Source organism: Phalacrocorax aristotelis, chromosome W, assembly GCF_949628215.1.
Source record: "Phalacrocorax aristotelis chromosome W, bGulAri2.1, whole genome shotgun sequence".
Classification (NCBI taxonomy): domain Eukaryota; kingdom Metazoa; phylum Chordata; class Aves; order Suliformes; family Phalacrocoracidae; genus Phalacrocorax; species Phalacrocorax aristotelis.
This window is the reverse complement of record NC_134310.1, coordinates 29031290-29045621: the sequence shown is the minus strand read 5'-3', so window position 1 is coordinate 29045621 and position 14332 is coordinate 29031290. Positions and strand designations below refer to the sequence as shown.

The 14332-nt window shown below is 64.8% G+C and overlaps 2 protein-coding genes across 4 annotated transcripts; both read left to right on the top strand.

The window, feature by feature from the left end:
- Nucleotides 1-1219: 1219 nt before the first annotated feature.
- TM6SF2 (transmembrane 6 superfamily member 2) lies at nucleotides 1220-7824 on the top strand. 2 transcript variants are annotated; one of them, XM_075077930.1, is made up of 10 exons: nucleotides 1220-1378; nucleotides 5052-5152; nucleotides 5265-5362; nucleotides 5585-5688; nucleotides 5808-5890; nucleotides 6115-6239; nucleotides 6369-6470; nucleotides 6574-6666; nucleotides 6743-6862; nucleotides 7239-7824. In XM_075077930.1, the coding sequence occupies exons 1-10, from the start codon at nucleotides 1287-1289 to the stop codon at nucleotides 7443-7445; spliced, it is 1125 nt and encodes a 374-aa protein (XP_074934031.1). In that variant the 5' UTR covers nucleotides 1220-1286; the 3' UTR covers nucleotides 7446-7824. The 2 variants fall into 2 exon arrangements, with proteins under 2 accessions (XP_074934031.1, XP_074934030.1); XM_075077929.1 differs by having other exon boundaries at nucleotides 1221-1378; nucleotides 5049-5152.
- A 560-nt stretch (nucleotides 7825-8384) lies between these two features.
- On the top strand, nucleotides 8385-13712 carry HAPLN4 (hyaluronan and proteoglycan link protein 4). 2 transcript variants are annotated; one of them, XM_075077245.1, is made up of 5 exons: nucleotides 8385-8489; nucleotides 9912-10029; nucleotides 10386-10748; nucleotides 11513-11815; nucleotides 12515-13712. In XM_075077245.1, the coding sequence occupies exons 2-5, from the start codon at nucleotides 9912-9914 to the stop codon at nucleotides 12850-12852; spliced, it is 1122 nt and encodes a 373-aa protein (XP_074933346.1). In that variant the 5' UTR covers nucleotides 8385-8489; the 3' UTR covers nucleotides 12853-13712. The 2 variants fall into 2 exon arrangements, with proteins under 2 accessions (XP_074933346.1, XP_074933345.1); XM_075077244.1 differs by lacking the exon at nucleotides 8385-8489 and adding an exon at nucleotides 9390-9586.
- Nucleotides 13713-14332: the final 620 nt, after the last annotated feature.

The following is a 14332-nucleotide window of genomic DNA, read 5'->3' as shown; positions in this document are numbered from 1 at the left end:
CCGACGTTGGGCTTTTTTAGATCAAATAGTAAATTCCCGGTGCCCGACGGGCAAACCCCGTGCCAGCTGCCCGGCCCGCGTGAACACGCGTGTGACCGAGCGAGCGTGGCGGGGGGGACGCTGCGGAATGACCCGGCCAGGGAGAGCAAAAGGGCTTGGGGCTTACTTGCCCCGAGCGGCTGTTGGAGGAGCTGGGAGGCTGAAGCGATGCCTGTAGAGGGTTTGGGAAGATTTGAAGGTTAATTCTTCCAGTCACCCCAGGTTACCTGGTTTTACACACACCCCTTTTTGTTTTTTACAGGTTGTCACGCTTTTCCTACATCTTCCTGTACAAGTAGGGCTGGTGGGTGGTTTCTCAGCCACGTCTCATTACTGAGTCCCGGAGGCTGAACACCCTCCTTGCTCTCAGGTGCGCTCCCTTTGCCAGAGGCTGAATGAGCCTTTCCTCGTCAGTGATGAGCTCGTAACTTCCATGCTGACGAAGCACAAGGGGTGCGTTCAGCTTCCTCCCGCGCGGGGGAACGACGAACAAGCCCAGGGCAAAGTGCAGGGCGGCCGATTCAGCCCCCGGACTCTGAAGCAAGAGGGCAAAAGAGTGACGTGACGCAGTGGCAGGTTCCTGAAGGCTTAGTGGGGAAGGGGAAAGGTTGAGCGGCCGCGTTGGGAGGCTGCTAAGTACCATGGAAGTTTCTAAGTGTGTGCTCGGTTCTGGACTGCTGAGCCAGGTCTCTCCCCGGGCTGGTGGGGAGGTAAACGCTCGTGTTTTGAGCACGAAGCATGAGAGGGGAAAGTCAGGGGAATGCTGGGCTCCCAGCTGCATGCAGAGACCTTGAAACTCCTGCTCTCCGCTCAGTTCAATTCATTATTAAAGGCAGGGATGAAGTGTTGGCTTTCATGTGCTTCGCTCCTTCTCTCTCCCTCTTGCAGATCTGAAGAGGTGCGTCTTCTTGGCTCTTTTAAGTACTTAAGGTTTCCATAATGAATTAGGAAAAAAAAAAAAAACCAAAAACCAGTCCCCGAGCTTTCAAAGCCTCTTCTGGAGTGGTTTTATCCTTCCCCCGCAGCCCTTAGTGCCGTTTCTCGCAGCAGCCCTCGAGCGCAGAGACCGGCACGGACCCGCGTATGGAGACACCCATGTTCAGCTGCTGCCTGCTCCCCCGCCGGGACCCCTGGCCTTCCTCCCCCCGGGGAGCCCGGGCGGCTCTTGCGCTTTAAGGGCGCTGCCTGTTCGCCAGCCGCGGGGCCGAAGTCCGCGGGCTCCGGTGGCGGCGGCGGCCGGGCCGGGGATGCAGCTCCCCGCTGCACCGGGCGTGCTCACCCCTTCCCTGCTCGCCATCCCCGTGGCCTTTGGCATCAACAGTGCGACCGCCTTGGCAGAGTGAGTGCGGGCACGGGGGCGAAGCTCTGGGGCTGGGGTGCTGCGGTCTGGCTCGGGGCAGGGGGCTGGCTCCTGTCCTCCCCCGGTCCTGGATGCTGGGTCCGGTCTGGGACCGGGTGGGAACATGTGGACTGACCCAGGATGAGGCTCTGTTGGGTGGTGGGAGCCATCCCACCTGGGATGGGCCACTGGGTCCCCTCCGGACCTGGAGAGGGGAGAGCGGTGGCCAGGGCGGGGTGCTGGGTCCCTCCTGGGGCTGGGGGGAGTGGTGCGGCCCAGCCCAGGGTGGGGGGCTCAGTCCAGGTGCTTCTGCCCCGGCTGAGCCCCCGGAAAGGTGGCTGCGGGCCGGGGCTTTGCCGACGTGGTTCATGGCCGCCTTTATGACTTTTAAATCCCGTTATCAGTGAATAGACGCGCAGCAGGGTTGCTCAGGCTCATTGCACAACACGGAGCGTAACAGGGCTCGCCAACGCCCGAATCCCCCCGGGGATTAGGGTGCTCAGCACCTCCCTGATTAACGAGCATCCCCCTCCAGCTGCCTGGCCCCAGCGCAGCCCCCCAGGCCAGAGGGACCAGACCCCGACACCGGGTGTCCCCTCCATACGCAGCCATGCCTCCCAAGGTGCTGGGGACCCCTCCAAGCCCCATCTTCCCCTCCCAGAGCGACCCCCCTGGCAACTCGGCCGCTGGCGTGTCCCAGTGTGGCCGATGCCACCCCTCCATGCCCGCCTCATCATCGCCAGCGTCACGCTGCCTGATAACAGCCCCGCTTTCGGTTTTAACTGCTGAGCGACACCCCAACCCCGCCGCGCTCTGGCTGCTCGGCACGTCCCCGGCCGGCCCTCGCCCTCGCGTTGGGGGATTCGGTGCCAGCCGGGGTCCCTCCCCGGCGAGCGGGCCAGAGCCCCACCGCTGCCTGACGTGCTTTATTTCTCTTTTATGTAAAACCACACCCTGGCCGGTTGTTTTTCTCCTATTTCTAGTCTCACACCCCAGGACCTGCCCGCTATGAATTTTCCCCTTGTGTTCTTTCAGCACTTTACTGCCCTTTCTATCCTGAAAGACCTCCTCACCCTCCTTTTCCCGGTTGTTATCCATTCCTTTTTATAGCTAATTTCTGCTTTTGCTTTACCAGCAGGGAGGGCTTTCAGCCAAGCCTCTATTAATCGCAGAGCCGGGGCTTTCCTGGCCTCCTGATAAACTTAAAGATCTCCCGATTTTCATTCCCATCTTTTTGGTCTCCTCTCGCCCTTCCGTCCCGCGCGGCACCGCGCTGTCGCAGCCCAGATCTCTGGGATCCAGCAGCCCTCCTGCACGATGCGGCACCGGGTGGAAACCGTGTGTAGCTGTGGGGAGCACTGACCCCCTCCAGCCTGCCCCCCAGAATGAAGCCCCAGGGCAATATTATCCTCCTGCGCAGGCGTTGCAGGGGGTGCGGAGGGGGTACATCCCCCTGTTTCTTAATCAGTCCCTGCTGCAGGACGAGCGATGGTGGCCTCGAAGCCCCTCAGCCTGGCAGGGTGAGGTGGGGGCCCTGAGCACAGCACCCCAGTGTGCTGGGACGTGTGCGGGGGGTGGCCCCGGTGCCGGCACGTGTTGGCATGTCTCGAGCCTCGTCACGCACACGGCCACGTCTCGTGGTGACCGGAGGAGCCCGGCGTTGTGCCATTCCACCGCAGCATCTGTATTTTAATTTTGAATTAATCATTCTGTGGGAGTAATTAGTTGTGTAGTAATTAATTATACACTAGTAATAATGCACTTAGGTGGTGACACTTCAATTATGTGATTGTTTTGAAGTTTGGGGTTTTTTTCCCAAGAGTATCTGTGCTGGGTTTGGATGCTTAGAGCACGTGGTGAGGACAAGCTCAGCCTCACTCGGTGCCACTACGATGCCCGTCCTGCCCCTGGGCGCAGGGTCTTGCACTTCCCGGCCCCGTCCCTGTCCCTGGAAGAGCAATTCCCGCCTGCACCAGGCGAACAGGAGCCGGGCGTTGTCGCAGCCTCCTCTAAATGAGACGTGAGCTGTTCTCAGCCGGGGGCCCCTGGGGCAGGGACGCTCGGGGTTGTGCTTGGGTGTTTCTCTGGGATAAGCCGTTGCCACCAGTGTCTGTGCAGACAGTCAGCCACGCCTGTGCCTTTTCTTCCTCTTTGGTAGCAGAGTTAAAGGCTTGAGTGACAAATACCATCATGTTTTCTGTGTTTCATAGCTGGAGCATTGGCTGGACCAGAGCTGTAGCTCTTCCAGCTGACGCAAGTGCTTCTCGGAGGGGATGCAACAACCTCGCAATAGATTTCCCTACAACTTCTTCACTCTCTTAGGACCCCTTTTCAGTATCTTTCTCCTCGTTACTGATTTGCTTCATGACTGGTGTGGTGGGTTGGCCCTGGCTGGACACCTGCTGCCCACCAGAGCCGCTCCATCACGGCCCTCAGCTGGACAGGGGAGAGAAAATAAAACAAGGCTTGTGGGTTGAGTTAAGGGCAGGGAGAGATCACTCACCAGCTACCATCATGGGCAAAAATATATTCAACTTGGGGAAAATTAATTTAATTTATTACCAATCAAATCAGAGTAAGGTAATGAGAAATAAAAATGGATCTTAAAACACCTTCCCCCCACCCCTCCCTTCTTCCTGGGCTCAATTTCACTCCTGATTTCTCTCCCTCCTCCCCCCAACAGTGCAGCAGGACGGGGAACGGGGGCTGTGGTCAGTCCATCACACGCTGTCTCTGCTGCTCCTTCCTCCTCAGGGGGAGGACTCCTCACACTCCTCCCGCCACGGGAGACAGTCCTTCACAGACTGCTCCAGCGCGGGTCCCCCGTGGGGCCACAGGTCCTTCCAGGAGGGCTTCCCACGGGGTCACAGCCCATACCCCCACTTTGGGCATCCACCTGCTCCAGCATCGGGCCCTTCACGGGCTGCAGGGGGATCCCTGCCCCGCCGCTAGCCCCCACGGGCTGCGGGGGAACCTCTGCTCTCACGCCTGGATCACCTCCTCCCCTCCTCCTATGACCTTGGTGTCTGCAGGGCTGTTCCTATCACACACGCTCACTCCTCTCTCCAGCTGCAGCTGCACAGGTTCCTCCCACTCCTTAACTACATTATCCCAGAGGCGCTGCCACCGTCCCTGAGGGACTTGGCCTTGGCCAGCGGCGGGTCCGTCTCGGAGCCAGCTGGTGTTGACTGTCAGACACGGGGGAAGCTTCTGGCAGCTTCTCACAGAAGCCACCCCTGTAGCTCCCCTGCTACCCAGACCTGGCCACGCAAACCCAATAGAACTGGTTTCCGCAGTCTCTTGTAACACCCACTCATCGCCTGGCGAGGGAGAGGGTTGGCCATCCTGGGGCTTCTCCCCGCTCTGGCATAGGGGCCTTGGCGAGGCAGCCCCTTCCCCATCTGTGTCTGGGTGTCAGACCAAGCTTTACTCAAGGCTTGACCTCCCCGGGGTTATTTCAGACCCTGGAGGAGCCATTTCACCCCGTCCCGAGGATGGGCAGCACCCTGTGCTGCTGTGGGACCCCACCTGTGCCAGGGGTGCGGGGTCAGATCCTGCCAGTCCCCCTGCTTTGGTGGAGACCTGTCAAAATCTGTGGGGGCAAAGCAGAAACGGGGCTTCACCCCCTGACTGTGCTTGGGGTGCTTGAGCCCATCCCCTTGTTTTGCAGCAGCCCACTGCCGCTGATGCTGACGGGGGTGCTGGTGCTCATCGGCCTCATCTCCATCATCTTCGTAAGCGGAGGGAGCCACTTCCAGGACCCTCTTTTCTGCGGTGAGTCCCGCCCCGGAGTGTGGGGACTGATCCCATGCTGGGGCATGGAGGGGAGATCTGCGATTTGGGGAAATCCGTGGGACGCGCTCAGAGCTGGCTCGCTCCCCCGCAGTGTTCGTGGTGTTCTCCTTCACCTCTGCCATCGACCTGATCATCTCGCTGGAGGAGGATGGCTACATTTCTGGCTTCGTGGAGGTCTACGTCAGAGAGGTACCACCTCACCCCACCTCGGGCTCCCACCCACCCCAGCCATGCGATGAGCAGCCCCGTGCACCCGGGGCAAGCACAGATGCTGCTCCTGCTCCTGAAGCTGCTCCTGCGGTGGGGGGACCATGCACAGAGCAGCCCGGCCCCCGCGGGGTTCCCTGGGGAGGGGGTGTGGGAAGGTATTTGCCCCCACTCCATATGATCCCCTATCTTCCAAACGGGCAGGGCGAGCCCTACCTGCGCACGGCGCACGGCATCATGATCTGTTACTGGGATGGCATCATCCACTACGGGCTCTACCTCGCCATGATCGCGGCCATCGGCCAGAGGTGAGCAGGGATGGCAGCGGGGAGTCGGAGGGGCTCGGGGGAGGGTGGGAGGGACCTGAATTTTGTGTGGAGGGGAGCTCTGAGCCTGGCAGGGGTGTCTGATCCTGGTGTCTCTGCAGAAAGAGCTACAGGAACCTGGGTCTCTTCTGGCTGGGCTCTCTGATGATGAGCATTGTCGTCTTCCTGCTTGGGAACCTGATAGGTATGGGGGTGCAGAGCTCTGCCAGCAGCTGGGGGATGGTGGGGATATCCAGCCCTCGCTGATGCCTCCAGGCTGCCTCCATCCCCCTCCCGGTCCGGCGGGTTTGCTCCCAGGCACTTGTCCCGTGGGCAGAGGAGGAAGGAGCTGACCTGGGGACAAGCAGTGGGTACTGGTCCTGGGCGCTGAGCGCTCTGCCGTGCCTACCACAGGCTCTCTTTTCCCAGGGAAGTACAGCTCCGACCTCAGCCCTGCCTTCCTCCTCAACCTGCCCTACGTCCTCATCCCCATCTGGGCCGGGGTGAGGCTCTTCCAGCAGCCCAAGGCCCTGCCGTGCCTCAGCCCTGAGAAGGTGAGTGGGGAGCTGGAGCCAGGACAGGGGCTCTACGGGGAGCTGCACCAGGAGCCATCAGCCTTATCCCCCCGCCGGGGCTGGACCACAGGGTGTGGAGCCAAAAATACAGCATTTTCCCTCTCCCAGGTTGCAGAAGAGCAATGCAAGCGCCTGTACCAGCGGCCCCAGGACATGGGGCTGGTCCTGGTCCTGCTCCTCACTGCTGCGTTCACCTTCTTCAGGGGGATGGTGAGTGCTGGGTCCCCGCAGGGGGTCCCGGAGGGCATGCGGGGGTGGCAGAGCGGGTGCATCTGCCCCATGCCCACCTCCCCTTCACTCTCCACATCCCCAGGTGGTTTTGGACTGTCCTGCCGACTCGTGCTTCGAGTACATCTACCAGCACGAGCCGTACCTGCGTGACCCCGTCGCCTACCCCAAAGTGCAGGTGAGTGGGGCCGAGGTGGGGCTGGAGCCCCCCCATGCCACTGGGGACAGGGTGACCCTCTCCATGTCACCCCCAGATGCTGATCTACATGTTCTACGTCCTCCCCTTCTTCTGCCTCTGCATCTACGGGCTGGTGCTGCCCGGCTGCTCCTGGCTGCCCGACTGGAGCCTGGTGTTCGCCGGCGCTGTCGCGCAGGTGAGGGCTGCCCCATCGTCCTGCCCCCGGCTGTGGGGCAAGGAGGACGGCGGGACCCCTGGGCTGGGTTTCGGTCCCAGTCAGGACAGAACAAGTGGGGGGGCCGGGGCTGAGCCTGGGGATACAGATCCGTACCCGCAGCTGCATGTGGAGCAGTTCCCACCGCCGCTGCCTGATAATTACTTTGGCCTCGGTGGATCTTAATGGAGCCGGGGATTAGTTTTGACAGAAATAGGCTGGAGCAAGCCCACAGGTCTATAGATAGGACGCGCTGAGTGTGCTTCTGTGAACACCCTTTGGTGGCTGGTGGGCTGCACCGGGTCAGCCCGTCGCTGCCAGACCCCCCCCCCTGCCACCCCCTGCCCTGTGTCCCCAGGCTCAGTTCTCCCACGTGGGCTCCTCTCTGCACACCCGAACGCCCTTCCCCTACCAGACCCCTGAAGATGTCTGGTGGAGCTTCCTCCTCACCAACGTCCTCTACGCACTGGGCCCCCAGCTCCTGGCCTACCGCTGCCTGCACTGCCCTGCCTTCTTCCTGCCCGCCACTCCTGCCAGCCTGCACACGGGCAAGAAGCACCAGTGACATGTCCTGCCCACCCCGGGGGGCTGCTGCCTGTCCCCCCCTCTCCCTGCTGCAAGAGCAGCCGGAGCAGCCTGCGGTGGGACCTGGCTGGCAGGGGTGTCCCCAGGGATGCTTCGGTGTCCCCCCCCCATGTTCTCTAGCACTGTGGGATGCACTGGCGGGACGCCGGGACGCTCTGCGGGGGCATCGCTGCAGCCACGGCCCTGCCCTTGCCCAGGCTCAGGGGTCTCATCGGTGGGAGTCGGGGTCTCCTCCTCGCGGGTCCCCAGGGTCCCCCTCCCACGCCAGCGCTCCCGGCCATGCCAGAAGGATGCAGGAGCAGGGCCTGTGCCAGGAAAACACTGTTTACAAAATAAAGAGCGAGGGTATGGATTCTGAACCAGCGTCCGTGCTCCCGTCGGGGACGTCACCCCATGCCAGCGGCTGGAGCACCGCACCGTCCCCCCACGTCATCCGGCGGGGTCCTGCCGGTTCCCACCCTCTGCCCGCTGCTGGGGCCGGGAGGAGCTGCCTGTCCTTGCCCCCTCCTGCCTTTGGGGTGCAGGGGCTGGGGGGATCCCCCGCTGCCTGCGCTGCCCTTGCCTGCCCTTGCTGCAGCTCAGCGGGGCTGGGGGGGGGGAAACGCCGGGGGAAGGGGTGCCCGTGGGTGGGCAGGGGTGTCCGTGGGTGGGTGTGCGCACGGGTGGGTGTGTGGGTGCACACGGGTGGGTGTGGGTGCACACGGGTGGGGGTGCTGGTGGCGGCTCGGGCTGCCCTTGCAGGGGCTGGGGGGTGGGATTTACCCGGCAAAACTCCTTTTACCCCGCGGGGTCCCCGCCCGCAGCCCAGGCTGGGGGTCCCGGCAGTACCGGGGGGCCGGGGCCGGGCGGGCCGGTGACCTTGGCGAGCCGGCGGCCCTGCGCATCACCGGGAGCCGGGGCAGGGCCGGGCCGAGCTCCCGGTGCCGCCCCCTGCGCGGAACCGCACCGGCAGCACCGGCGGTACCGGAGCGCTCCTGCGGCCGGGCCCCTCCCGCGGCCCGGCACCGGCGCCCGCGGAGACACGGTGAGTGCGGGGGGCTGCGGCGGCGGCTCCGCTGGCTGCGGGGCGGCCGCGGGGAGCCGGGACGGGACCCCCGGTACAGGCAGCCCGGGCAGGGGCTGCTCCCGGCGGGGCGGCGGCGGCGGCCGGCCCCGTTCCCCCCCGCGCTGCGCCGCCCGCTCCCGGGCACCGGCGTCCCGCAGCCCCGGGGCTGCCGCCGCAGTGTCCCGCACTGCAACACCGCACCGGCCCCGGCGCCGCCGGCGGGGCAGAGCCGGGGCTGCCCCGCTCCCCCCGCCCGCGACCGGGCACCGGGACCCCCGGGGAGGCTGGCCCGCTCCCCCCGCCCGCGACCGGGCACCGGGACCCCCGGAGGGACTGCCCCGCTCCCCCCGCCCGCGACCGGGCACCGGGACCCCCGGGGAGGCTGGCCCGCTCCCCCCGCCCGCGACCGGGCACCGGGACCCCCGGAGGGACTGCCCCGCTCCCCTCGCCCGCGACCGGGCACCGGGACCCCCGGGGAGGCTGGCCCGCTCCCCCCGCCCGCGACCGGGCACCGGGACCCCCGGAGGGACTGCCCCGCTCCCCCCGCCCGCGACCGGGCACCGGGACCCCCGGAGGGACTGCCCCGCTCCCCTCGCCCGCGACCGGGCACCGGGACCCCCGGGGAGGCTGGCCCGCTCCCCCCGCCCGCGACCGGGCACCGGGACCCCCGGGGGGACATCTCTGACCCCCTGTCCCACAGCCAAGCCCTGGCTTCCCTTCCTCATACTCACGGGGGTCTCATTCCCACCGGGGCGGGGACCCACTCGGGGGGACCCACCCAGGCGGCGTGGGCTGGGATCTGGGACACCTCTGAGGACACGGGGCTCGGGGGGCGGGGGGTGCAGCCCCTGGGTAGCTGGGGGGCTCGGGCACACGTTTCCTCCCGGCTGTCCCTGGGGAGTGGGGGACGTGGTGCAGGGCAGGCAGCTGGGGGTCTCCGGGGGGCTCTGGCAGCCGCAGCCCACTCCCACGCCATCAGTTCAGTTTCCAGATGTGCCAGCGCTGACATAAATAACTCAAGAGATCCAGCCCGGCGCGTCTGCCATGAAATATTCATCCCGCCTGTAACTGAGCGGGTGAATCGGAGTTCAGCGCCGGGGGGCACGGGGGTCCCTGCGGGCCTGGGATGCTGGGTGGGGGGGGAACAATGGGTAAGCCAGCACTGCCGGTCTGTCGCCCTCTGCTTGGGGTGGGAGATGGGGCGGGGGGCTTCCCCATGCGGGGTGTCGGTGGGTGATGGCACCTTCTTCCCCCGGCCAGCACAGCCCCCATGGGATGCAGGTTAGGGGCCAGCATTGCTGCCGGGGGGGCTGCCAAAGCCAGGGGTCAGGCAGAGCGTGGGTTTGCTCATAGACCTCCCCTCCACCGCTCTTCTCCCTGGGGGCTCTGCTCTCCCCCCAGATGCATCCCCGAGGCCCCTGGGCCGCCGGCCTGGCAGCTCTGCTGCTCCTCCCCGGCATCCTCGCCTCCGACACACTGCTCAGCACCCGGGGACGGAAGAAAGTGGTCCATGTCATGGGTGAGTGGGGACGGGGGTCCGCAGCGGGGAGCTGGGCTGGACCCCCGGGATGGGATGGGGGGAGCTGTCCTGCAGCTGTCGGGCTGTTGGGTTTAATATCCATTAAAGTGTGATTAGGGTTTCTGGGGCATCCGTTTTGTTCCCCCTGCCCCAGCCAGGAGCTGCCCAACCCTCCTTGGGGTTTGCAAAGCCCCCAAAAGAGGGAAATTCACCCCAAAGGTGGTCCCTGCACCTGTGCCATTCCCCCAGCCTGCCTCGGCCCCACTGTGGGTCCTGCCCATGTGCCAGCACTGCCCGGGGGGAGGCAGGGGTGGGCTTGGGGACAGCGACTCCCTTGAGGTCGGTGTCACTTGCAGAGGGTGACAGCGGGGCCGTGGTTGTGCAAACGGCCCCGGGGAAGGTGGTGACGCACCGGGGTGGCACCATCATCCTGCCCTGCCGGTACCACTACGACGTGTCCGCCCACGACCCGGCCGAGATCCGCCTCAAGTGGACCAAGGTGACGGAGCCGATGGCCTTCGTGGATGTCTTCGTGGCGCTGGGGAAGGCGCGGCGGGCGTTCGGCAGCTACCGCGGCCGCACGGCTCTGCAGGAGGATGGCTTCGGCGACGCCTCGCTCATCATCCGCAACGTCACCCTGCAAGACTACGGCCGCTACGAGTGCGAGGTCACCAACGAGCTCGAGGATGACACCGGCATGGTCAAGCTGGACCTCGAAGGTAGGGGCACAGCCATGGCAGGGAGGAGGGATGGGGGCGGGGAGGACCCCGGGTGTCTCCATGTCCCACGCGGGATGGCCAGGACACGTTCTCAGTGCTGCATCCCCGAGCTGGGCTCGGTCCTGCTTTACGGCCGGTTGTTTTTCCTGGCGTGTGCCATGGTTTATTGCCTCTGTTATTGGCTTTTATTGTTGCTCCAGGTTTACACACTGGCAGCTAATAAATGCCGGAGATAGATAGTGGCATGGCCTCGTAAAGCACCGGGGGGGACCGGGATGTGGCAGCAGTGTTGATGCTGTGCATGGCTCCGAGCCCATTGGGACAGGCTGCTGCAGCTGGGGATGCCAGGAAGGGAGGAAAACCCTTTTTTGGGGGTTCAGGAGGCACAGCTGCGTGGCTTGGCCAGTACGGGCTCACTCCGGGGATGCCGGGGCTTGGCTGAGACCCCACACGGGCACCACTGATGTCCCCACATCCCAGAGCAGCAGCTCCTGGAGCCTGCGGCTGCCATGGGGGTCCCTGCAGTCACAGGGTGGGGAAGGTTTGGGGCTACTGAGCAAAGCCTGGAGCACCCAGACTCCCCGAGCAGGGATGATGGCAGCTCAGCTGCCCTGGGCTTTGTGGTGGGTCTCCCAGCCCTCAGCTGCCCCCGTTCCCCACTGGCTCCTCATGCCTTGTGCTGATGACCCCATTCCTTGAGTGCACCTACAAAATAAGGGGGGGAGACCCCCACCCCACCCCAGCCCTCCTCTCCATTCCCCCAGGCGTGATCTTCCCCTATCACCCGCGCCTGGGTCGCTACACCCTGAACTTCCACGAGGCGCAGCAGGCGTGCCTGGAGCAGGACGGCATCCTGGCCTCGCACGACCAGCTGCACCAGGCCTGGCTGGAGGGCATGGACTGGTGCAACGCCGGCTGGCTGGAGGATGGCTCAGTGCAGTACCCCATCTCCCGGCCACGGGAGGAGTGCGGCCGCAAGGACACGCCGGTGGGGGTACGCAACTACGGCTACCGGCACAAGGAGAGCGAGCACTATGATGCATTCTGCTTCACCTCCAACCTCAATGGTAATGGCAAGGGGGAAACTGAGGCACGGAGCACCCAGCTCCCTGGTTTTGCTTGGCAGGGTTGGGGGAGGTTCCCATGATGGTCCAGGAAGATGCTCGGCTCTGGGTGAGAGCAGGACGCAGCTGCATGTGCCTTCCCTGAGCTCCCCGATGCATCAAGAGGGGGTTCAGTGCTGGGGACTCCCAGAAAGGAACAGGATCTGGCCCCACCACCTTTGGGGCTGGGGCACCCGGTTTTAGCAAGACCCACCTTCCCTGGGCAGGAGCAGGGGACGAGGTAATTGCAGCAGCAACCGGGACGGGTGATGGATGAGGCCGGGGCCATGCAAGACAGATGGGAGCCGGGAGGGCTCCCGGGCTGTGTAAATTCCTCCCGCTGGCAGGACCGCGTGGCGGGGCTCTGCCGATGTTTGTTTAATGGTGGCAGGCAGGATAAATAGCGGGTGTAATCGCCACGAGGAGCCATCACCGACCGCCGCCGCGCAGCCCCCATAAATCTGCCCGCACCACAGCGGTGGCTCCCCAGAGCCCACCTGCCCAGTTGCTTCCTCTGGCCCCTCCAAAAATGTGTTGGGGGGGGTGTCCGCAAGGCTTGTAGTCCCATCCCTTCCCCATCCCACCCTGCCGGGTGCCGGTGCTGCAGCCGGGTCCCTGTCCCCAACAGCCCCCACTCTGTGACCGTCGTGTCCCCCCCCCCAGGCAAAGTCTACTTCTTGAAGACGTACCGCAAGCTGAGCTACGCCGAGGCGGTGCAGGCCTGCAAGAACAACGGGGCGGCCATGGCCAAGGTGGGGCAGCTCTACGCCGCCTGGAAGATCCAGCTGCTGGACCGCTGCGAGGCCGGCTGGCTGGAGGACGGCAGCATCCGCTACCCCATCGTCAACCCCCGGGCGCGCTGTGGGGGCCGGGAGCCTGGCGTGCGCAACCTGGGTTTCCCGGACAAGAAGTATAAGCTTTTTGGGGTTTATTGCTTCAAGAAGGCTGGTGAGGCTGCCCCGGAGAAGGCGCTGGGTGGGGGGCACCCCAATCGTGTGTGAGGCTCACCCTCACCAGGAGCACCCCCAGACTTTGCCGGGGACACCCCGCTTGTGCTGGGCTCCCTGGTGGCGCTGCCTCCCGGGACGTGGCAGCGTGGGGAGCTGCGGGCAGCTCCTGCATTGGACTGGGAGAGGTGCCCGTGCGATGCTGGTGCGGCTGCTGCGCTGCAGGCTGTGGACAAAGCCCGGTGACACTTGGGGAAACTGAGGCAGCAGGAGGGGAGAGACTTCAGTCACCCAGCCGGGAGCCTGCGCTCAGATCCAGGGCCAGCTCCCCAGCTCGTTGCAGTTATTGCTTATCAATCAGCGTATTGCATGTGCTAAAGGCCCAGCCAGAGCAAAGCAGGCTTGAGCCCCCGATGTCCTTGTCCTCATGCCCAGGGTCCCCAGGGCTGCGCAGCACTGACCCCCACCCCGGGAGATGCTGCAGACAACAGGCATCACGGGGCAGGCAGGTCTCTGTGGGGGAGCTGACCTGCCATGGCATCCCCCTGCCCCCAAAAATCCCACCTTGGCTCAGGGCAAGGACTGGGGGCACTGGGCTCAGCTTCATGCAACATAGACAGCTGGGGGGGCACCCGCAGCCCCTCCAGCACCCGCATGCACCCACTCGCCGCTGGCCACCCCATGGGGCCACTGCCGGGTGAGCAGAGTGCCGTACGCCCCGAGCCCGGGGCCGGGGCAGCTCCGTAGCGCTTGGCTTCATGCAGAAGCGGCTGATGCCGGGAGCGGGGAGGTGCTGGGTGGGCACCGTCCCCTGCACCTGCCCGGCCGAGCACCGGCTCAGGGCTTCCTGCAGCCCCGGTGCTCGTGAGCTGGACGTAGATGAAATAAAAGCTTCGGCTGCTTTTGAGAGCTGAGCCAGGCTCTCGTGTCTCCTTTGCTGGGGCCGCCCTCGAGGGGCATCTCGGGAGCAAGGGGACCCCAGGCTGTCCTGCGCCGCGGGGGTGATTCCCCCACAGCTCTTATATTCAGTGCCTAGGCAGAGCCCCGGTGACCTTGGCCCTGCTCGCAGCTGGAGCCAGGCACATTCAGAGCATCCCAGCTGTAAAATCCCCTTGGATTTATCAGGACCAGATCCAAGGGAGCAGCATCAGTAGAGCTGTCTCAGGGCACCGTGGTGCTGGCAGCAATCAGGAGGCACCGCGGGGATGGCACGGCATGGGTGGGGACCCCGGGGTCTCCCATGGCGGAGGGGGCTTGGGGCTTCCTCTGCACCTGGCACAGCTGAGCGCAGTCCATCCATCACCATCAGGAGCTGCTGGGAGCTGACGCTCCGGCCACCGTGACCCCAGGAGGGGAGTGGGGGGACTGCGCAGCGCCAGAGGCCACCGGAGCCCCAGGTGGTGACTGTCACATGCTGATGGATGGCAGCCGGCATGGGGGCCGCAGCCCCTGCACCCATGGCTAACACAGGCACCACCCTGATAAATTCATCAGCATCTCTGCGTCTTACCGGGGCTGGCAGGGAAAGCTGCAG

Coding starts and splice junctions, on each gene's coding strand:
- TM6SF2 (XM_075077929.1), top strand. CDS start 1,287: ATGCAGCTCCCCGCTGCACCGGGCGTGCTCACCCCTTCCCTGCTCGCC. Junction 5,363..5,584: donor TGGAGGTCTACGTCAGAGAG/GTACCACCTCAC, acceptor CCAAACGGGCAG/GGCGAGCCCTACCTGCGCAC. Junction 6,667..6,742: donor TCGCCTACCCCAAAGTGCAG/GTGAGTGGGGCC, acceptor TGTCACCCCCAG/ATGCTGATCTACATGTTCTA.
- HAPLN4 (XM_075077245.1), top strand. CDS start 9,912: ATGCATCCCCGAGGCCCCTGGGCCGCCGGCCTGGCAGCTCTGCTGCTC. Junction 10,749..11,512: donor GGTCAAGCTGGACCTCGAAG/GTAGGGGCACAG, acceptor CCATTCCCCCAG/GCGTGATCTTCCCCTATCAC. Junction 11,816..12,514: donor CTTCACCTCCAACCTCAATG/GTAATGGCAAGG, acceptor CCCCCCCCCCAG/GCAAAGTCTACTTCTTGAAG.